The 23,299-nt window shown below is 38.1% G+C and overlaps 1 protein-coding gene across 7 annotated transcripts in view; it reads left to right on the forward strand.

Annotated features, from left to right (window-relative positions):
* MND1 (meiotic nuclear divisions 1) overlaps positions 1-23,299 on the forward strand; it is a 55,810-nt gene that overhangs the window by 18,196 nt on the left and 14,315 nt on the right. For 4 of the 7 annotated variants that reach the window (XM_064652270.1, XM_064652272.1, XM_064652273.1 and 1 more), the window contains exons 5-7: positions 3,139-3,213; positions 5,037-5,151; positions 22,240-22,284. In XM_064652270.1, the coding sequence (XP_064508340.1) occupies positions 3,139-3,213; positions 5,037-5,151; positions 22,240-22,284 (235 nt within the window). Of the gene's footprint in view, positions 1-3,138; positions 3,214-5,036; positions 5,152-22,239; positions 22,285-23,110; positions 23,157-23,299 lie in introns of all 7 variants that reach the window. The other 3 variants (XM_064652274.1, XM_064652275.1, XM_064652276.1) reach the window with 3 other exon arrangements.

The following is a 23,299-nucleotide window of genomic DNA, read 5'->3' on the forward strand; positions in this document are numbered from 1 at the left end:
TCTTCACTGGATCAGTCTCACTGTTATTGGCAGGAGTCACATTTCTCTGAGTGGTTAATGTCCCTTGAGAAATTGTTTGCCAGTTCCCTTGAAAAATGTCCCAAGGTTGCTCCAAAGATTGAAATATTCCATCTGCGACTATTGTTCTTTGCAATCAGGCTTTTCTACAACTGGTGGGTGGGTAAGTAAGTTACCGTATTTGTCCAGATGTCATCCTCTGCTATCATACATACACAACGCTTGCAAATTCTGCTTTTTCTCTTATTGCCCTATAACCTGTCAGCTGTCATCTGCCATTTGCCCTTACCTTTCAGTTAAGCATTGTATCATCTGTATACATCCTTCCTCAGATTCCTTTATCCTTGCTGATTGTCTTTCCTTCTCTTATTACAGTTATTTTCAGCTGTGTTACCACCTCTGTATCCAAGCCTTCCTGCTTCTCCCTTTGTCAGAGATTTCTTGCACAGACCCTGGCCATCTGTTCCTACCCTTTGTATCCTTGTCCTACGTTAGCTTTTCTTCAATATCTTGCTGCCTTCAGCTATGCCTTTCCTTATTCTCATCTTTTGTTTGTTGTCATGGGGATGCTCACTGTGACTTCCAAATAATACACAACGAGCTGTGGTTTCATTTTATTTTGTAAATTTTTTGGTTGTGAGGACAATTAAAAAACCGCAAAACATCCAAAAAATTAAAATCTGTGAGAGAAGAAAGCTAAATCTTAAATCAGATTTTGTAAAAATGATCTTTGCTTTTAGGCAGATGAACCTCATGGCACGACAATCTTGCGTGTTATTTAGGTGAGAATCTAAGAAATGTCTTTCTCTCCAGAATTTGTCATTAGTGTCTCTTTCATGATTAAATTATGTAGAATACAGAGGATCAAGAAAATAATAAGATGCTGTACTGTGAAACGTGCTTCCAAGCTGGAAACCAGCTTTTATGACTTGCAATGCCCTGAGAGCTCCTTCTGTGCATCCATTTTAGTGAATGCAAAAAAAATTCCTTTAGAACTTGGTAAATATGAAAAAACAGGGAAAACAACACCTTTATGGCCTCTCTTGCAGAGAGTGTCAGCTTCTTCTTTGCACTTGCGGTATAAGGGCCTAGATAAGCTCCTTGTCTTCTCTACCTCCTCTGCCAGTTTTGTACCAGAAAAATTCTTTGTTCAGAGGTGCCAAATGATGTGTGCTCTGGCGTTTGTCTTCCCTGGGCTTCGTGAGCTGCAAACTGCACCTGAGTACTTGTCCTCTTCTGAACTGTATAATCCCTCTGCTTAGTATGGCATAATGTGGGGACTAACACACCTAATTTTTTAAGAATTTGGAAAGTCCAGCAGGAGTACTGTTTAGCTATCCACCAAAATTAAGACGTTGGTGTACTTCAAGCCACATGCTGAAACCTACACTGTCTCTGTGGTTACTCTCACTGAGAGCAGTAACTAAACAACTGGACGTATTTTTCCTCAAATTATGTATGTCTTACCATTAGTATATTTTCTATGTAAATTGAAGAAAAACTAAAACTTTCTTTTAGAAAGGAAACTTTCTTGTCTGTATGTATGCTTACACATGCATGAACACAGGAAGAGTAATTATATTCAAAAATTGGACTATAAAAGGAACCACTAAACCCAGTGAGCTGCAGTTGGGCTGGGTCCTAATCTATCTAGACCACCAGGATGGAGTTTCTTTTCTGGCTTTTCTGTTCTGGCTGATGTCCAAGACTTGGCAATAAGCTCTGCCTGATACTTATTATGAATTTACTTTTAATATGTATTTCTGAAAATACGAACCGAACATTAATTTCAATAGAAATTGAGAAGTGACTATAGGTCCAAAGCCATTCAGTTTGCTTTGTATGAATGGGACCTTGGTGTTTCAGCTGCATGATATAAATGATATGGTTAAATTATCAAGGCTAGGGATTGCAAGAAATGTCTAGAAATGCTTTTCCACTCAGTGGGATCCTCAGTAAGAAAGGGAATGTAGAAGTGGAGGCTTTGTGTGAGGGGTTTTGGCGTAGGGCAGAATAAAACCTGGGCTCTGACAGCCATCCTTGTTGTTTTCACAATTAGTCTGATATACTGATGTTCTACCTGACTGGTGCTCGAAGCATCTTGAAACTAAACCAAAAAGTACTTAAAAAGCATGCTATTGTTTCTCCTTTGTTTTTTCTTTTCTTTTTTTCCCCCTTTTGTATTGATTTCAAATGCAGTAACTGGTTTTCAAACTATATTTTATTAGTTTGGGTTTTTTTAAAATTCTCATTCATCTCATTTAATATTTCAAGAGGCTTTGTCCAATGCTGTGTATGTGTCAAGTCATATGTCCAGCTCAGCCAAAAATAGTTTCCAAAGTATCTCTGGAAAACTGCCAACTAAATTGGAAGGTCCTGGTTCAAGATGGGTGGCAGGTTAATGGAGAGAGATCTCTCTTTCCAAATTTATTTGTCCTGGAATAACAGGAAAATGGAAGTATTCACACCAGCCCTGTGAGATGTGACTTCTGTGAGATTCCTCTACCTCAGATGTGAAGGAGGAGAACTCTGTGAGGTCTAGGAGTGTGAGGGAGCACGGTAAAAGGGGGTCCCTTTTACTTTGCTTTACACGCCTTTGAGCTATAGAGGCTTCTGTTCACCAGCATCTAAAAGGGATTGGGGCCATGCCAGTGGCATACCAGACTTTGGGAATACCAGTGTCAGCTGCTGAGCAGGTGAACCTGCTACAGCTTTTGTCACTGCTTCCATTGAATAGGGAGAGCTGGAAAAGGGCCAAAGGAAATCATCTAATCCAAGGCCTCCATATTATGGAGTCCTTTGCATAGCGATGCCAGATCATGGTGGGAAATAGGAGTTTGGGCCCATGCTGAACATGCAAGATTATGTGCCACTGTAGCAAAAATTTCTTAGACTTTAAGTTGCTTCCTGTAATTCTTCTCTGTGGTTCTAAGCCTTAGATTTATATTTGGGTGCTTTTGTGTTTATTTTCTGTTTATTTTTATTGCATAAGTTATACATATCTTAGAAGGGTATATCCCCCTGTTTATTTAAATATATTAATATGTATACACATTTTATAGGTATATTTAATGTACGTTACTGAATATGTTTGATTTTGTTCTTTGTTTCCTTTACCAGTTTGCTGAAAGCAGTCAGAAAAAAGAAGCTTTACAAAAAAGCATTCAGAAATCAAAAATTGGACGTGAAGATACTGTAAGTTGCTTTGAGGGGTAGGCAGTCCTACAAGGAAATAGAGCTACAAGTATGCACTTATTGTAAATACTAGTGCAGTCCTTCCAGGTACTTTCAGATTTAAAAATATCTTAAAACTTGAACTACCCAGAGGTGTATACCAAAGTCACCGATGGTTACTGAACTGCCAAATCTAGTAACGACAAATTTAGATGTTGGAGTTGTTTTTTTAAAACTTATTTGTAGTATAGATTGCTAAATTACTGTTCTGAGCAGCCATGTAAGCCTGGTGCTCTTTGCACACTGAAGCTGTTGACACTACTAAATAATATTTAGGCTTTATGTTTACTATATTTATGAAGCAACATATTAGTTAGAAATACTTGATACGGTGTTCTGTGTTGCAGATTTGCACTGCAGTGCTCTGTCTGAAGTCCAATAAATAAATGCGTAAAAGAGGGACAGCCAGAAGCTTTCAGGAGGAATTGAATTTTGTAGTAAAGTGCCAAATCTTTGAATCCAAACTGTTTTATAGAAACACTCTAGGTTTTTCCTATGTGTGCTTCCTTTATCTAGTAAGTAATAGAGTGAACCTTGCCATCAAACTCTGTTGAAGTGTCACTTTCACAAATTTAATTAAAGCTTGCTTTTTGCCAGTGCCTTTAACGGTGATTCTTTATCCTCTCACTCGCAGTGAACTGTAATCAGGGAATCATGGGTGGGTTTCTCACACAGTTGTGCTTGTCATCCTTCCAAATGAACTGTTCCAGATTTGGTCTGCTCCAGCATGTGTCCTGCCCTACAGAAAGCTATTGGTCCTGGAAGTCCTGTTCCGGCTTATGTTTCCAATATTTTGGTTCCTGATTATACATCAGGAAGAAGTCCTGAAAAATCTAGATCACAACGTAGGTCTCTTACGTCCATACCTCAGCATCTGGAAACTTTTGATTTCCATTCATTCTGCATTTTCAGAACATGCCGAATCCACACTGTTGGCAAAAGCACTGGGAATATGGAATATTTGGGGAAAAAACCCTAACAAAACCTAAACAAAACCCCACCCCCATGAACACCTCACACTGCTGGGCTGCCATGGAGATTTCCACTGGTAAAAAACCTGATGGTTTACAAACTCGTGATATCTGGCTCTTTTAGGCTACCCAGTGCCCTGGCATGAGTTATTTGAGTATCAGCCAGTTACAGTGTTTGTCTGTAACTACAGACTGAATTAGAAGTATGTGCTGAGTTGGCTGTGGAAGAGCTCATGTTGAGTCAGTGTCTGCAGATTCTTATTGATCGATAGAATCTTTGAGGTTGATATTGTGTACACTCCCAGCAGACTACCATGTCATAAATATCTGAGCTTATTTTTGAGACAACTGCTCTTGAGTGGTGTGGGCAAATAAGAAAAATAAATTCAGAGGGTGCTCATACACAGCATATCAGTTTGTGGAAGGGTGGATGGTAGGTTTTTCTGTAATGCTGTCTTTAATTACAAGACTAGAACTCCTAAATACTGTTTAACCTTTAAGCCCAGTAATTAAGAGATCTCTTTGGAGTTTGTCAAATCTCATTGAGTTCAAAGGTTGTAAAAGATTGTTCTTTTGTTTATCCATTTTGGCCTTAATTTTTTTCCTTCCAGTTTATACTTGATATCATTGAGTGTCACTGAGAATTTTGTGTAATAAAATAAAATGCTCAAGTGGTTCATTGACAGAAAGCAGTAGTGAAAGCAGCTTTTAAATTTATGTATTGTTTTTTTGAAAAATGTTCTGTGTGATAATTACTGTTTTTAACGTTTGTATTTTTTTTTTTGTGTCTCTCAACATCCTTTGAATCCTCAGGCAGAACGTGCAGCTCTAATGGAGGAACTTGCTGCCCTTCGGCAGAAAAAAGAGCAGCTAAAGGCAGAAATAGACAAATACAGGGAATGTGATCCAGACGTTGTTGAAGAAATGCGTAAGTTGTGTATTGTTTAAAGTGATCTTTTGCGTGAAAAGGTCTGCACTTTTTTAGCTTAAAATCTGGTATGTAGAGGTTAGTAAAAAACTAGCTGCTTTTCTTTTTAAAGCTGAGCAATAAAAACAGTACACAGACCACTTCTTTTTATGTTCTGTTATATTATATATGAGGGGGTTTGTTGGTATTTACTCTCCCAACAACTGAGCAGTTAACAAACAATCCCATAATTACTGATGCTTTAGAATTAATATCAGGATCATTCTTCTAGAACCATATTAATTCTATAACTTGTGCTGAACCCTAAAATGTGTGTAGGAAGAGTAGTGTCTGGTTCCCACTTACCTTCAGTTCCATGCTGGCAAAACAAGTACTTACTTATCTATTTAGAACATAAGCATTTAATTAGAGATGCTAAAGTATGGTATCACACTGTTGACTGTACTGTCTCTGACATGCTGGGCTTTGATTGGAGTTTCTAATTCTAATGGAATACAAGGAATGATGAGTGACTTTAATACTTAATACAAAATTGGGCACTGAAATGTACTTAATATTCTGATCCTTAGCATGAAAAATGAAAAGCGGGCATGAAATTTTATTGAATTTTCTCTACTGCAACTTTCATGTTTTATTTATTAGGCTCTTACATTGCTACCCAAGCACCACTGCATGTTGCTGTAATGCCAACATGCTGCTACAGAGTGACGAGAAACAGGCACAGTCCTTTTTCTGAACAGATATGTGGCTGAATCTTCCTCTTTCCTTATTCTTCTAACAAAGTCCACAGCTTTAGAAATGTTCTGAGAGGAAGCCAGGAACATAAACAGGGTTGGCAGCATACACCAAATCTGGACAGATATTATTTATTTTGAGGGGCTGTGACATTTTTTGTCAGCTGTGTTATCTTTCCCTAAGGATGTAATGGTATGCCAGGGAATAAGCAAACTTGAGACCTGAGGTTAGTTACTGTGCTGTAAATCCCTTGCTGCCTGCTCTCCTGAGGGCAAGACACATTCCAGCTGATTCCAGCTGTAAAAATGAGCGAGGTTAGGCAGATACTGAGAGCAGAGGGATGTGTAATGTCAGGTATTTTAACTGCTGAGGTACCCTTACAGTAAGCATTACACTGAATGGTTTGAGGAGCCTCTTTTTTGAACCAGTCATGGTGAGCACGTTCCTGAATAGCAGGCACAAGGGGGCAAATCACAGCTTGAATGCTAGGGCAACTGCATTAGTTGGCAATGTGGAGACTAATATCCTGGAAAGAGGGAAGGAGACAGAAATGTAATACCTATTTACTTCACTTATGCTCTTGTCTTTTGTTTGTTTGTTGGGGTTTTTTTGTTTGGTTGCTTGGGGTTTGTTTTGTTAAAGTATATAGAAGGTCCATGTGAACTTCTGTGAGGGAGGCATGAGCAATTAAGGGAGTTGGTGAGGTTAGCACTGTTGCAGGGGCAATATGCAGTAGTGTTTCAAAATTAATTTGTCCTTGACCTTTAATTTAAAAATAGTTTCTGCTTCATTATATGTTTTGTCAGTTATTATTGAACTAGTAGTGCACATTGTTGCTGGCAATGTATGAGTGAATAAATGGTCATGTCAATTTGGGGGAGTTAAGGTCTGTGTCAAAGCTGAATGGAATTTTAGAGGCTTTAAGGGAAAGAGGGAAATGGGAAAAAAGGGTTGGGGGGTATTTCTCTTCTTTCAGAGTGCAGAAAAATGCAAAGGCAGAACAAGCTGCAGGAAGTTATGGTTTTTAGTGTAAGAAGGCAATAAAGAATCTCAGGCAATGCAAGGCATTCAGCTAGACATAAAAGTTACGGCTGCTGCTTTGCAGAAAAACCTTATAATAAAAGTTACTTATTCACAGATTTTAAAGTATTTTTGAACTGCAAGTGAGTGATATGATTTTATACTTCTGTGCAATTTAGATAATTGTGATTATTTTCAGTTAGATCACCTGAGCAGGTTTCTAACTCTAAATTACCTTATTTTAGAGTCAGAAATTAGAGATGGCTGTTATGTTATAAAATTGCACTCTTAAAAAGAGTTGGATTGTTCAATAAAATGTGTTTTGTAATGGGCAGTTGTCACGTTTTGCATTTGGGTTTTCCTTCTTTTTCCTTAATGATTTCAACCTCTGAGGAAATCTTTCTGATGTCTAATATAAAATTTCACTCTATTAATTTCTCATCCCATATCACAGAGCTGCTTTGGTTCTTCTTGTGGTATTTTAGGGCTGTATCAAATTGTCATCTGTTTTCAGTGGCCTTCAAATTTGGTGAATGCTTTCCTGTGTCTTTTTAGTAGCTCATTCCCTCAAAGAAGTATTGCAGAAACAAACCTATTGCACAGTGGTAAGCCTTATTAAAACACACGCACACACACACATATTATTTTCAGGGTCAAAACAAAGTTTGGATGATTCATAGCAAATATCTGAAGACTCAGCTAAAAACAGAACATCTGTCTTGCTTCCTGAATCTTGTGGTGGGAAAGTCAAGTTTGACCATGTAACTAAATATACTATATGCGTATTCACAAGGGGGGCAGATTGGAATACTAAAATACTAACTCTGTTTTTTGCTGACTTCACTGCTTGTTCTCTTCATATCAGTTACAAATGTTTTGCTGTATGGTTTGGCTTAGTTTCCATGTCTTTTGTGTTAGAAGTGCATTGAAGTATAAACTCTTAACGCGTACCCAAGTTTACAGCATTTGAACACAGACTTTCAGTATTTTTATATAACAACTAACTAGAATAAATAGCAAAAGAAACAAGATTTAGGGCCAGACCACTAGAGGAAGCTGCATAATAGTCTGGTTTTGTGGATATATTTGGATAATTCCATTTTACAGGTAGAGTATTGTGAAAATAGAATAGCAAAATATGAGGGTTTTCTTTTCTAATGACCTCTGCAGTTCAGTGATTGAAGTTTGTCTTTGCCACTTGGAAACAATCTTTAAGACATCTTGTGTGAGTTAGGATTGAGTAATAAATTATTTCTCAACATTAAAGGCAGTAAAACTGACAACAGTCACTGGAAGTAAAAAAAAAAAAAAAATAGTGGCATTTTATACTTTTCTATTAAACTTGTAATCCTGCTGCAGATGGTTCAGGATGGAACCCTTGTTTCTCAGCTTTGAGGCATGTTTATGTAGGGTGGAAGATATTCTCATGAGAAAGCAGCCATTGTAGAGAGGTTCTTCCAGTAGAAAAGCTTATGTGACATAGCATGCATGTATGCAGTTGGATACGTGTGATGCTGCTGGATTCTCTAAAGATTATGGTAGAGGATAAAGGCACGGTTCACAATGTTCATAATTTCTCCAGATTTTTATAAAGTCGACAGAAAAAGCTGCATGTAACATCAAGATTAACCTGCTGCGTAAATTTAATTCTTTCTGCCTGCCAGAGAGAGATGTTAGGGAGCTAATAGCATTTTTCTCATAATTGATTTTATAGAAAAATTTGTCTTGACGACATAACTGTATAAATGATGGTGACTTTACTCTGAGTTGGTCAGCTTGTAACTGGAAACAGCTAAACATTTTCAGTGTTCACTGTAAAATAAACATTTCTAGAATTTCCAACTTCTTGTTCTTTCACTGTAAATAGAGGAGTGTTGATTTCAGTTTTATTAAAAGATTGTTGGGTCTTAGCTGTTTTTTTTCACAATAGCCATACTTTGGTTACTGTGTGCCTCTGCATAGGACAGCTGTCTCAGAAATAGTTACATACTGACTGGAGTAAGTGACTTCTGTGTGGTATGATTGCTAATATTTTTGGGGCTTGTCTTAGATGTTGCCTGTTAGAATTCCTCTTTAATTTAGTATGTTTTTAGAGTGTCCAGTTGCTGATAATTTTTATCTAGGCTTTTACCTTTAAAACAATGATCTTAACATGTCTAGACAAGCCGTATTCTCAAAAATTAGCAAACTACCAGATACAACACATGTAGCAATTTTGATGTCAACCTTTTTACTTTGGCTCTCTTTGTTTATTTTTATCCTGTAGCAAGAGAGGCAAGTGATTCAAATGGATGTGATTTCAAACCTCAGATATCCTTTTGACTCTCTGAATGTGTGATCTGAGAGGCATCACTACCAGTCCATTTCAGTGTTAGATTATCTTCTAAAACTAATCGGTATGTGAAAGTAAATTCTGGGATAACATCCAGACTTTACTAAATACCATGGAAATGTTATGGTATATGTAGTATGTACTTGAAAGTGTCTTTTTTCATTGTAGATGCTTCAAAATTTCTAATTCTGATGTTTCTAAACACTGAAAATTTCAGCTTGACAAACTGTTGTGAAGAATTATATCAGGATATACAGACAGTATGAGAAAATAGTTCTGAATTTTTCAGTTTCTTCATTCATCTTAATATCCGAAGGCTGAATGCTGAAAAGTTGATGTTGATTTACCTGCTGGATTTTGTGGGGTGCAGTTTGGGAGTTATTTTTCTGGGTGTTTTTTTGGGGGGGAGAGGGATTTTTTTTTTTTGTTGATACACCCCCCTATTCTCTTCTGTTATGCTCAAATAAATTAGAAACTTTGTTACATTTGCAGATGTACTTCATGTTACACAAACTGAGTACCAAGTGCTGGAGTCTTTTGGGAGTTTCTTACTTACACTGGGAATAGTCCCTGTTCACAGAAAGGAAACACTAGTGAAGAAATTAAATGAAGATTAGACTGGCTAGAGGAGAGGCTTTAAAATGAGTTGCATCAATTTTACTCAAAATTCGTCAGAATGCTGATAATTTACAAAAGGGTTTAATGGATTTTATTTTATATTTTGTGGCAAAGATGATTGTTCAGAAAAAGTATCAGAAAGTTTACTTAAAAAAAAGCCTTGTCAGCAGTATCAGTTATTGAACTATTAAGTATCTGTTTTTAAAAATGTAATGATTCACTTGGAAAAGTGAATGTCTACAAATAATTATAAGCCTGGTCTAGGTGCCACCAAGGTCAATAGCGTACAGATGAAGCTTATAGACAAAATGGTTTTTTAATCACCTCTAGATCCAGTATGTTCAGTTTGCAATTAAAAGGATGTTTCCTAGCTACTGACCATGAAATATGCACCTGGCATCTGAGAGGCGAGCTGTGCTTTTTACGGTTTATGCAACAATATCATTAACAAAGATCTGCAATCAGAAATTAGTCATTCTGCTGAAGTTAGACTAGTGTCTTCACTCACATTTATGTTAGCCTTAGAGGGTTAAACTAGTCTTTCTTTGGAGTGAACCAGACACTTGCTTAAAAGTACATAGAAAAATAATAATTTTAAAAGCAAGCATTCATTTTTTTCCTTAGTCTCATCTTTCAGGGTATTGTATATTTAGCGTATTCATCTCCGGAGGATCTGAATGAAGATATGACAGGAAATAGACAATTTATGTTCCACTATGTAACTTGTAGACTATCTGCTACTAATAAAAACAAAACCACACAGCCCATATGCCCACCCCTTTTTCCTACTTCATCATGGAGTAGCAGAATATATATAGATTTGCAGCAATAAGGAAAGAACACATTTACTCAACTAATTGTTTTCCTTGCTCCCTGTAATGTTCTTAGAATGGTTTGTCATTCAGTTGGAAGGTTGGCAAATTAAATTACCTTTTCAAAAGGTACATTAAAAGATAAATCAAAATGTTTTCCCAAAACTAAACATAATTTAATTTCTAGGAAGAATTAGGAATAATAAATGTACTTCCGTGAAAACATAGTTACATATAGTAACAGTACAATTTTAACTGTTAAGTAAAATTGATGAGTGAAATTACAAATGTATACTTGGATCACTGATACTCCAAGCTCCTTTGGTAATCATAGCAAGTGAGATGGAATTGCAAGGTTAAGCAGAATATGTGCTCCTTTATCTTCAGCCCTTCCAATTTTTTTTTTATCTTGAAAGTCAAGGGAAACTTGTTTGCATTTAAGTTATTGAAAATGCTGGTCCTTTGAGAGAGCAAACACTTGCAAAGCATAATCTGGCTGTGATTACCAGAGACCATAATGTGGTGGTTTAAGGACCTTCCCGACAAAAGTAGGTTAAAGAGTTCTCACCTTGGCCCGTCATTCCTGTGCTGCAGTTCACCAGTGAGAAAAGCAAGTTGTCAGCTCAAGGTAGGAACAGATGGTATAGATACCCTTCTTTCATGATGGAATCTCCTGAGGTCTTGGAAATCTCTCCTTCTCCCCAACAGGTCTGTCTGATGGAGTCTTTTGTTGCCTTCAGAAAGCTTTCATACATGTGTAATTTATCATGCACCTCACAGAATTATTTGTTTTGTGGTAGTTGCCCTGAAGAGCAACCAGGGATCCTCAGACCAACTAGGAGCATGTCAGGTGACAAGTTTTCAAAGGACGTCTTTGCGAGCTCTGCAGTGAGTTGAACTGTTAGAAAATGGATCTGGGAAAAACTGAATGAGGGAGGAACAGGAGTAGGTAAATGAGTGAGCAGCTTCTGGCCCTTGTAAAGAAAGGAGAATACAACAGCCATGAAGAATAATGAGTGAAGGGTGACCAGGAAAAACTGGGCAGCTTAGGATGTACCTGTACATATATACCTAAGGCACAAAGCTTAAAGTGAAATGTGGGGCTTTTGGCTGCAGCTGGGAAGCTTAAGTTCAGAAGGGGGATTTGGCTTTCAGCAAAAGGCCTTTATTCTTTGCATTTCAGAGAATTTCTCTGTCTCTGTGTTTGGACTCCAGATAAGAGGTTACTCCGCAACAAAAAACTGCCCTAAATGTTTAGACACATGTGTGCATGTGTTTCTATACCTCAAGCACATTCTAGCAAGACTGTTTTTCTTAGAGGATGTCAACTTAAGCCAACTTGCTTTAAAATGAAGCTGCGTTTTAGCTGGTTAAGCAAAAAAAACCAAAACCAAGCAACACAGCTCATGTTTCGTCATTGGGGCTTTACTTGGACACTCAGAAAAGAGCCACTTGGAAGATCAAATCTGTAGGTAACATATGTAACACCATGCTTAAATAAATTTGCTACTCTGGCAAGTTATCCTTTGTTGAAATCAAATGAAAACACTCACAAGGCTTGTTTTTGTTCTTCCTGTTTATTTTATTTCTTATTTGTTTATATTGGGATGACAGAAAAAATATTTAGAGTTAGAGGGTTATGGGTGAAATATGTGGGAATAGTTTATTGTCTGAGCCAGTAAATCCTTATGGCAAAAGCTGTTGAGCTGCTTAGGAATGGTAGACACTTGATAAAATTTGTGATGTGGAAAATGGCTGCTTATGACTACATTTATGATACTCCTTGATTTAGAAATCATGTTTTAAAGCCCTGAGGAAAGCGTCAAATGGAACTAATCAATAGATCATTTATATATGAAACAGAAAGGCTTTTGTGGAGTGAGTATTTTGCTTCTGTCTCCCAGTGTTAGACCTACTAGCTTAATGGTATATGGTAGCATTCATTCAGACTGTTTCGATGAAGTTATGGTAGTGATATTCAAAGGAACATACTGGTTTATATCTTTTCATGACATCTAAATGCAAAATTAGGTCAGGAAAGGTATTGTGGATTTTGGTTCGTTTTCTTCAGTGCTAAGTTGCAGAACTGTCAAATGAGGTCTTCCCTGGCCTTCTTTAAAAAATGTATTGGCAGTCTCATATCTTCAGATATCTTCCATATTTTATGTTTTCATGTATGTTATGTTTTCATTATGGGTTTATCTAGACTAAGACTGTATATTATCAGGGTATATTCCTAATATAAATACCTTTTTCAGTGCTGTTTAACTGCAGAGTTTTAGCAGGGCAGGTTGTATGAGTACAAGACTAATCTTGGTGCTGGTGGTGTATTTGAGAGTATATTTCTAATGTTTTTTTCCCCTCTCACTTTAATATCTTATGAGCTAGTTTCACTGAAAAGAGCAGGATATCAGGAAAAAAATCCAGAATGGAGAACCAATTTGGGAACACCAAGAAGAACACAGAGTTTTTTTCTCTACCATTGTAAGAGACCTTTGTAGATTGGGAGAAGTTTGTCTTTGGTGTTTTGACTCAGTTTTGCGTGAAACTAGAGAAATACAATCCTGATGAAACAGGAGTAGTGTGAGTCTCAAACTACTTTATAATTTGTTAGCAATTCAGTATCAGAAAGGGATGTAGAATTGATGAAGCTTTATAATATGGTCTGTTGTGTCTTGCATCTGCTCAATATTTATATTGATGAGCTGGATAATACAAGAGAAGACATGCTTTTGTTAATTTGCAGCTGAGGGACTGTGCGGACAAAGGACAAAGTGGGATTTCAAAATGAGCATGACAAATTGCAGAGATAGTCTAAAAAACACAATAAAATTCAGTAGTGGTGAGTGCAAGGATGTACATGCGTTCAAGGATATGGTGTTACACAAATGATCTGGAGCAGTTGGTTAAAGGGGGAGGGTTTGAAGAAAGATATCAGGGTTATAGTAGTTTACAGGTTGAAGGTAAAAATTTTTGTCATGTAAAGCAAAGTCACCATACTAAGATGCAGAAGTATAACCAGCACGGAGATGTATGAAATAATCTTCCTGCTCAAGCTGGCATTAGTGCAGCTTCAGCCGTAACACTATCAGTGTTGGATATCCAACCTGCATATCCTACCTAATTTATTTCAAAGTATTCATATATTCTTCTAACTAAGTGTTCAGAGTAGAGCTAAAAGACCAGACATTGAGCAATCACATTCTAAGAGGAAAAAAAGATTAATAAAATTAGGGCTCAAAAGAAGGTTGCTCCTGGTGGATTTTGCATATCTGTATCTCCTTCAGAAAAAGGAAAGGAATAGCTTGTTACTCAGGTTCCTGGAGAAGTTGGCAATAAGTAATAGCCTTAAATTGCAGAGGGAATAAAAATTAAGTGAAAAACTAATGGTAGCAATAATCAAACACAAAATTAGACTGTCTAGGAAGGTTGTGAAAGCTCTAATACTGGCAACCTTAAAAAGAGGTTACAAATACCTCAGAAATGGCATAGGTAAGGTTGAAAATGCATTGAGTTGTGGGTACAGAGACCGAAGGATCTCCTGCAATGCCTTCCACTCTTCTCTGAAACTTCTGTGACACATGAGGCATGCAGCAGATTGCAGTCCAGAACTGGACAAAAACCATGGTGCTCTGGAATGGGCCTCCTTGTAAAATGCAGTTCAGCAGCACAGAAATTTGCAAGTTGATGGCAAGTTGAATATGAGTCACTGTGCCCTGGCAGCCAGGAAGGCCACCCGTGTCCTAGGGAACATCAGGCAAAGCATCGCCAGCCAGTTGAGGGAGGGGATTGTCCTGCTCTGCTCTGCACTGGTGTGGCCTCACCTTGAATATTGTGTGCAGTTTTGGGTGCCGTGATATAAGAAAGATACTATAAGAGCTATTGTAGAGTGTCCAAAGGAGGGCAACAAAGATGGTGAAGGGCCTTGAGGGGAAGCCATATGAGGAGCAGCTGAGGTCACTTGGTCTGTTGAGCCTGGAGGAGACTGAGGGGAGACCTCATTGCAGTCTACAACTTCCTCGTGAGGGGAAAAGGAGGGGCAGGCACTCATCTCTTCTTTGTGGTGACCAGTGACAGAACCTGAAGGAATGGCCTGAAGTTGTGTCAGGGGAGGTTTAGGTTGGATATTAGGAAAAGCTTCTTCACCCAGAGGGCACTGGAACAGGCTCCCCAGGGAAGTGGTCACATCACCAAGCTAGACAGAGTTCAAGAAGCGTTTGGATGATATTCTCAGGCACATGGTGTGATTCTTGGGTATGGTCCTGTGCAGGGCTAAGGGTTAGACTTAATGATCCTTGTGGGTCCCTTCCAACTTGGCATATTCTGTGATTTTGTGAATTCACTTTAGCTGTGCTGAACATATGGAGTTTATTAGTGAATGAAGTGGGGAGGAAGGAGTTGTCCATTCAGGGAGCCCTGAATCAGCCCTGAATCAAGTTGGTATGCTTGTTTCTGTTTTGTAAGCATACTGCTTCCCTCTGGTCTTTGGATAAGAATAGCTATATTTTAGTTATACCACTAAGATTTCAGTGTGGGTTTTCGGGGACACTATTTAAAAGGCAAATGGTCTTTTTCTGTAGGCACATGAATATAGTAGACTGAAGTGCAAGAGCATGTCTTTTGCATAGAGGAATTTTTTGGTAGCAATTCTGACAAATTCTGTTCGACGTTTTTCAAGGAGACCCTGTGTACATCCTGATGAAATTTGACAGTGTGACCTTTTCATATGGGACAGAAGGAGTTTTTGCTGATGAGACTTGACACTTTTTTCAAACACACTGACAAAGATCACAGACCCTTTAAAACTTTGTTCCCAGCAATGTGGATCAGCTCTTTAGTAGCTTTACTGTGCACTGCTGTGTCTTACCATACAGACAAGCACTACAGACTGGCACTATGGTATGTATTCACTCAGGTTTATTTTCAAGTAAACATATATATATATATATATATATATATGTGCATACACACACACACATTGCAGCAGAAGTGCTAATTTAATTCATTTGTATATCAAAATTTCTTGAGTATTTTTCTATCACAAATAGCTTATATTGTGTCCTATGCCTTTCAAAATGGTTTTAGATTAGTAGGTAGCATTCAAAATCATCAATGCTTTTTCTTGTAGTTCTGAAACTTTATTCAGATCTAAAAGAAGTCGGTATAAACAGTTCCATTGAATTTGTGATGTCATTTAAATGAGAAATCATATTTATGCATTGGCTTGAATGTAGTCATGAATCCTGAAGCATTGTGACTTGTTGATTAATATCATGGGGATAAGTGTTGTGTGGGATACTGGAGTGTGGGGAAAGAATTATGTGTTATTTTGGATTCAAAGGAGGTGACAGAATTGTGATGTGCTATCACTTTTCTGCACAGCAGCTCTTTATTCTGCTTATAAGAGGAAACAGCTCTTTGGGAAGCATGGGGGAAGGTAAAGATTTCCAGTATTGTGGACTTGTCTCTGCCTAATACCTGATTACAAAACATTCTTCTAAAGCTCTTGCCACACTGCAGTTCACCCTGTTGACAGTGTCACAGACTACTTATTCTTGAGCATACTCGAATACGGACTTTCAAGAAGCCACTTCATCACATAATTGCCATAAATAGTCTCCAATGGCAAGCTGCAGTCTCTTGATCAGTCTCTGGTGTCATTTTGTGAATGGGCATGTCAGTAGGACTTACTAGGCAACTATATTTTGTACTTTCTGTGGATGACAGGTGTATAATTTCTGTGTTCACCTTCTATCCTGGCCTTTAGAGATGGGCCCTTTATTTGCATGAGGTATTTTCATTAGTAGGAAAAATTTTGAAAACTATGCATCACAGGATGATATTATAGTGATGCTGCTCCAGGAGAGGTAGGGAAACATAGATCTGTCTTAGTATGATGATTCTGGAAAAGTGAGGGCAGCCTGTGTGCAGGAGAACAGATAACTCTCTGCAGAAGGAAACAGACAATCAGAGTCATCAGAGATTCAAATTCATGTACACTTCTTATGTTAGTGCCATTTTTTATCTTTGAATTCAGTCTAAGTGAATGCAGAATTATTACAGGAATTCAAATGCACCTAATGCAATTAATTTGCCCTGACCAGTTTCATGAGATAGATTGAGAATCTTTGGGCTAATAATCCTCGCTGGTCCCTGAGAACAGTTGCAGCTGTTCTCTACATTTCATGCAGAAGAATTGTGATTCACACTGTAAAATTACTCCTCACCCACATGCTGAAGGCTGCAGTTACATTTTGTATGTGTCTGCTAACAGTCCCACAGGCTGATGGGTGACTGTCTCCTTGATAAAGTGCTGGTTCCTCTGTAGTTGTGTGCCTTTTAAGTGAGGAAATCCATAAAATTTTCTTGTGGCATTAGTTGTGGTAGGTCCAAACTGGCACTAAAGTGTGCTAGCTGTATAAATACAATTAGCTTTAGTTATTCTATGGAAGTAGGGGTTCCTGGACCTTGAAGGTTTTTTATACATAAAAACATTACTTACAATAATCCTTAAAGTTATCCTGAAAATTCCACAGTAGGATCTAGGAGATCAGAGAATACTACAGTTCCTTGTGTGTTTCCAAGATAATATGTGGTTGTGACCTGGTTCTGGCTGTTGAAATTTTTTTTTTTACTATAGCTATTGGAACTTTATGTTGCCTTTAGAGCTGAATTGTATTCCATGACTGAGTCCTTAATATTTCTATAATGATATGTGCAGGACTTAAAAAGGCTTTTAGGAAGAACCTGAAAGTAGACTTTTTTATTTTTTTTTTTTTGGAAAACGTTTGTGAGGAGATGGTGGTGGTTGTTGCTATCACAATTGTTTTTCACCTGTGAAAATATCCAAAGTCTCATAGCAACACTAACTTAGTATATATATTGTGTCAAGGAGGCATGTAGTGGTTTTCCCTTCCTGTGGAAATACTTGAAATTCCACAGCTTTTGGCCCTTCATTTTTGGAATGCAAATAGGACTTTTAATTCCTACCACCTTCCCATTCCATGAAAAAAAGGGAGAGAATCTGGGGGAAGAAGGAAAGAAGAAAGCAAAAAGGAAGCTGTAGTTCTACAGTATGCTGAGAATGACTGTGGGGCTTCCTGAGCCAGATCAGAAACATTGTGGCCTTACTGTGCTAAGATTTGAGTCAATATATATTGCCAGTTCAGATTTGTTCAGAAACATTGCTGTGTAAATGTTTTGTGCTGCTGGCCTTCACTCCTGACCAGGTGCAGCTCATTTACTTTATAAGCCTCCTTGGTGCATCTCCGACAGGTGTCCATGTGTCCTTTTGTCAGCTCTGTCTCCTGGCCTGCTCCAAAATACCCTCCCCCTGGACCTTCCTTTCCCTACCATTGCTTTCTTCTATGGAATTACAAGGGATCCTGCCTGTGGTAAGGACAATCACAGTTGCTTAGGATAATGGTTCAGCTCCCAGAATCAGGGCTCTTTGAGTTCCCCCCAGTTCTCCAGAAATACCTGGGGTTGAGGGAAGAAGAGACTTCCATGAGGACTGGTCAGAATTTACTCTCTGACCCTTAACCTTTCACTGTTTAGGGCATATTTCCAGGTGTGTTTTGCTAACATAACAGACTAGCATTGCCAGTCATGCTGTTCCTGGGCCTTGCCTTGCTGTACGCTCAGCGGTTGCTTTTGTTCGGTTTTGGAGAGAAAATGCAAGCTTCCATTTTCTTTCTTAGAAAATGCCAAATGTGCCTGAAATTCTTCAGCAGAGGGTACAAGTGAGTGCCTCAGCCAAATAAATGACTTGTATCCTGCAGACTTGGGAGTGGGAAGGTCTATGGATGTATTGTCATACAAGTAGCTGAAATAAATATGTAATATCCAGAACAAATGGATAATTTTGTTGTTTCCAGGCAGCAATTGTATATATTGTCAGCCTATTTGCAGATGTATAGATAGAGTGTAACTAGAGTGTAACGGTAAGGAGAACATTTGGAAGCATCTGGAAAATGTTGCTTCCTGTATTGCTCACCTCTACTGCACATTTGGCCTTTTCATTGTTTTGTGCAGCTTCAGTACTGGAGCACTATTTAGTAGCTGCCAAAAATCAAGTTCAGTTAGAGTAGCTCTGGTCAGCAGGAGGATCAGCAGGACTCCAGCCAAGTTTGGGACCCAATGGTAGTGGTGGTTTTGGCAATTAACCAGTTGCCCTTAATGTTGTGTCTGCATTTCTCCTTTTTACAGATCACACAGTTGATGTCCTGATTCTTCTTTGGAGTATACATTTTTAAGTTCCCATGCTATTGCTGTCTTTAGATCTTGAACTTTCTTTTTTCAGTGCAGTCTAAAAACCAGAAGTCCAATGCCTGTGTGATCCTCTGGAGCTAGAGAATAGGCAATCAGAAGTAGCATGACCTTCAGTTAGTTACACCCATATATAAAGTAGGTGTGTCTGGGGGGTGTCTGCTTTACTACTTCTCCTTTCCCTCATCCTCCATGCATGTACACATAGAGATGATGAAACCAGTGAAAGTCCCAACAAGCAACTATAAAAGGCTTCCAGAAAGCAGTCAAGGTGCAGATTCCTTTATTTCTGTCAGTTCTTGTGACGGAGTTGGAGGCCTCTGGAAGATGGCTGGCGATGATGCAGATGTGGCTGCTGTCTTCAGGTGACACAGGTCCATGACTACCAAAGCCTGTCTCGTTCCTCTTTCAAGCATGGTGTTGGTTACAGCAGGCACACAAGATCACGCAGTGGAATTGTAGGCAAGGTTAAGCCTGATCCCAAAGGATTACATCTTGCCTTGAGATAGCTAAAAGCTCTGCTTGTAGCCAAGAGGCAGCAATTGAGGTGAGATGACATAGTAGTTTCTGAAGATGGATGAGGTATGTTTCCTGCACCCCAAATTAAAAAAAGAAATGTGAAGGGAAAATTTAAGTGAAGGAAGTAGTGGTTAAGTAGACTGCAGTGCCATCCTGCAGCAGGGACACTGACAGTTTCACTTGATGTCAACAGACAATGCAGTCTGTCTTGTTTGCGTGAGCTTGCTCAGGCTGGACATGAGGAAAACATGAGTGTCTTGCAACATGCCAAAATAGCTGACATTGCTGTTGATAAAATATGCCTGATAGTATAGGCAACTTTCAGTTTGGTAGAATAAATCCATACCTGCATCCCTGTGGTGCTGTCATATACATGGATGTATCATAGGAATGAGGTAATGCGAAATAGCAAGCAGCAAACATTTGCCTCAGCCTCTTGTGAATGTGTTTCTGGGACATGTGATGTGCCTAAGGCTTTGCAAGTGGCTTTCTTTTCCCCAACTCTGAGTCCTCTGGTAGCAAAGTAATGTGGGGGATATGTCATCCCAATTTCTGAAGGACTGAGTCCTCTTCTTTGATGTTCAGACAGGTTGTTTGAATGTCACCTTCACCATCCTGAAGTTCTGCCTTGTGGATTCTTCCATGTTTCTACCATGACACTTTGCTGCCAGTCTGTGATCAGTCCCAGGTGGTGCATGGAAAGAATGCCATGGTTAAAATATTTCTTCATTTTGTTTGTATATCTTTTACTCTCAGGAGTTTTTGTTTGATTTGGTTTTTATTATTTTATTTTTTTTCTCTGCTATTGAAATCATTGAAACTGATGCCCACTGTGGGATTTCCCCACTATACCTTTCTGCTCTCACTAGCATGTTTTAATTTCTAGCCACAGCTCAGTTATAGGCAGCAGCTGCCATTCTAACCACCCTGCTACCCATCCTATATATCTGTTGGTCATCTCAGCCTTTTCTCTGACTGAGGTATGTAGTCACATTTTCAGAACACATGATCACATGTATATTTTGACACACATGAGCAATGTTTGCAGGATGACGATGCACCTTGCTGCCACTGTTTGTTTTTTAATGTACTGTATTATATGGCCACTGGGCTTTAAGCACAGAGCTGTGTGCTGAAAGCTGCATGAACTTAAAGCTGCTGTGGGATGGAGAAGCACAGAGCAAGGCTGGTTAGCTGCTTCCAGCAAAGAGAACTTTCCTCTGAGACCTTACAAATGCTGCAGAGTAGGTTGGTTCCCCTGCCATCAGAATGCTGTCACTTTGCTGCTCTGGATCCATGAGTTTAATGCTATCCTACTTTCCCCCAGTTCATTTCAAACTTCATTACTTGGAGTCAAATACAGCTTTCAACTTTAACTGTAGAATTTCAGAAAAATGCTGAGGGAAGTATCACAACTAACATTTTAAATCTTGACCAGTGAAAGCTCTTACTCTGCAGACTTGTTTTAAGTAGGGTTAGGTTAAGTACAGTACTGTTCCAAATGCCATTAGCTGCAAATATGTTGTCAGCACTGCCAGTCATGGAACTGAACAAGTGGAGGTGGCAACTAGCAATCAGCAAAGGAAAAAAGGAATATCTCTCAAGCTAGGAACAACTTGAATTTCTGATGCATGCAGGCAAGCAAAAATGCCATCTTCTCACCCACTCTTTTTTTTGCCCATCTTTTTTGCTTTTCTTCATGCTTTGCCCAAACTTTCTAATTGTAGACCATTTTAGAAACTACACTGGTTTTGAAATGTCATATTACTCCAATTTAAACATTTTTCACATCAGTTACTGAAGTATTAAGGTTAGAATAATGAATGCTTACCTTCCTGTGTGCTAGCAGGTGATTTTTGAACATAATTTAATTTTGCTTGAAGTATAATCTGTATAACAATAGATACCTGATCATATATTCACTTCCAAGCACCTCCTGGAGACAAATTTCGTGCTGACCATTCAAATGAGTATTATCATGCAAGTACTAACAAGACTAACTGGGAATACCTAAGTTATGTGTAGGCGTGATAAATTCCCACATTACAAACCAACCTGCTTGATTTGATTCAGTACTTATTTTAATGGGAGCAAGGTGGTCTAGGAGGAATTTTTCTTGATAGTTTTGCTTCATGGAAGCTATACAAAAGCTATTTGTAGTAATGGTAAATTACTATTACGTATTTAGTTCTGGAGTGGTGGTAAGGTTGCTAAGCCAAATTTAATAACCAGAAACATTATTTTGTCTTCATTTCATTGAGTGGATTCTTAAAGCCTGGGAGACCTTCCAGAGCTCTGTGATAAACTTTGGGATTAATGTGATAGACTGATGCCTTGTCATTTTCCTTATGTATATGGAATCATGCATACCCATGTGATGGATTACTTATGTATAGAGAGAACTACAAAATATTTTCCATCTCCATTGCCTCTAGTATCTTCAGGCCATGTATCTAGTTCCAATCTTGCTGCAGAAAATTAAGCCCCCAGGGAAGCCAAAGTAGGATTATTTTATTTTAAAATACACTTTTAAAACTCACATTTGTTCATATGGTATCTTTTATATTCCTTGATCCTGTTTTTCTTTAACTTAGCTTTGTGCTTGCTGAAGCCTCGAAAGTGTAAAACAAAAGAAGTATTTGGAAGCAGTGGAATAACTTCCCTATATGGTGTGGTTCCCTAAAAATGACATCACTAAAAATTTAATCTCCACGTCTTGAAACTATGGGATGATTTTACTGTGATGTATGCTTTTATTGTTGTTGGTGTTTTTCTCTGTTTCAGGCCAAACAAACAAAGTGGCCAAGGAGGCAGCCAATAGATGGACTGGTGTGTATTGCAGTGACATAACTTCACATTCGAGCAATTTCAGTAAAAAACCTACTCATTGTTAAGAATTTTAAATTTGATTAAATTTTTAAATTTTTTTGTTAGGTAGTCCTCACTTAAAAAAACATACAGAAATTTATTTTGCTTATAAACTATTATGATTCAAAATAAAGACTACATCTTCTGAGTTCAGTTACTGAATGTACTTCATATGACATAATAGATTTGTCCTTCTGGTGCTGTCTTGCACACTGTGTTAAAACCTGCAACTCATTTCCTTGTTAGAGTTCAAATCTCTTACAGTCAGAAAAATAATAGAGACTGGCAATGGTGGTGCCCAGGCATTCAGAAAGTTTAATTCTATTCTGAATGTTCATCTATTTCTAAAGAATGCTTTGTGGAACCTTATTGCTGCTACCATGTGATGGATGCTGATATAAACTAGATATTTCTCAAACTAATTCATCAGCTTTTGACATGCAAGAAAAATGCTGCACAGTTTTGAGGAAGATTATTGTGATAAAATTCATGTGGAAGTTTAACTCAATTTTCTGTTGTTTGCTGTATTGCATTTCCATTTTGCAGAGCAAGCAATTTGTATGTCCTTATTTTTTTTAAATTATTTAGAATGTTGTTTGTAATTTTTTGTCTAGAATTTACCTACTGATGGACTGTTCACTATCATTGGTTATGAAAATGCAGCAGGATATAATTTTCTTATTCTTTCGACTATTATTTTATATCTTCATTTGCACTGGGTTGTTTACTGCATATGGGCAAATAAAATTATGGATTTGAAAATAACTTCTGGGAATTCTGTTGTCAGGGCTTTCTGCTGTTGATGACAGGCTGTTCTCAAGGCCTCGAGTGAGGTAAAGGAGCTATGCCTCAGCCTGTAGAAAGTACTTTGCTTTAATTAGACAATTAGGTTATATGTTGTAGTATATTTTTCTTTTGAAGAGACAGTTTTAAAACCAAAGGTGTGATGGTTGAAGAAAATATTTCTAAGGTGTGC

This window comes from Pseudopipra pipra, chromosome 4, assembly GCF_036250125.1.
Source record: "Pseudopipra pipra isolate bDixPip1 chromosome 4, bDixPip1.hap1, whole genome shotgun sequence".
Taxonomy (NCBI): domain Eukaryota; kingdom Metazoa; phylum Chordata; class Aves; order Passeriformes; family Pipridae; genus Pseudopipra; species Pseudopipra pipra.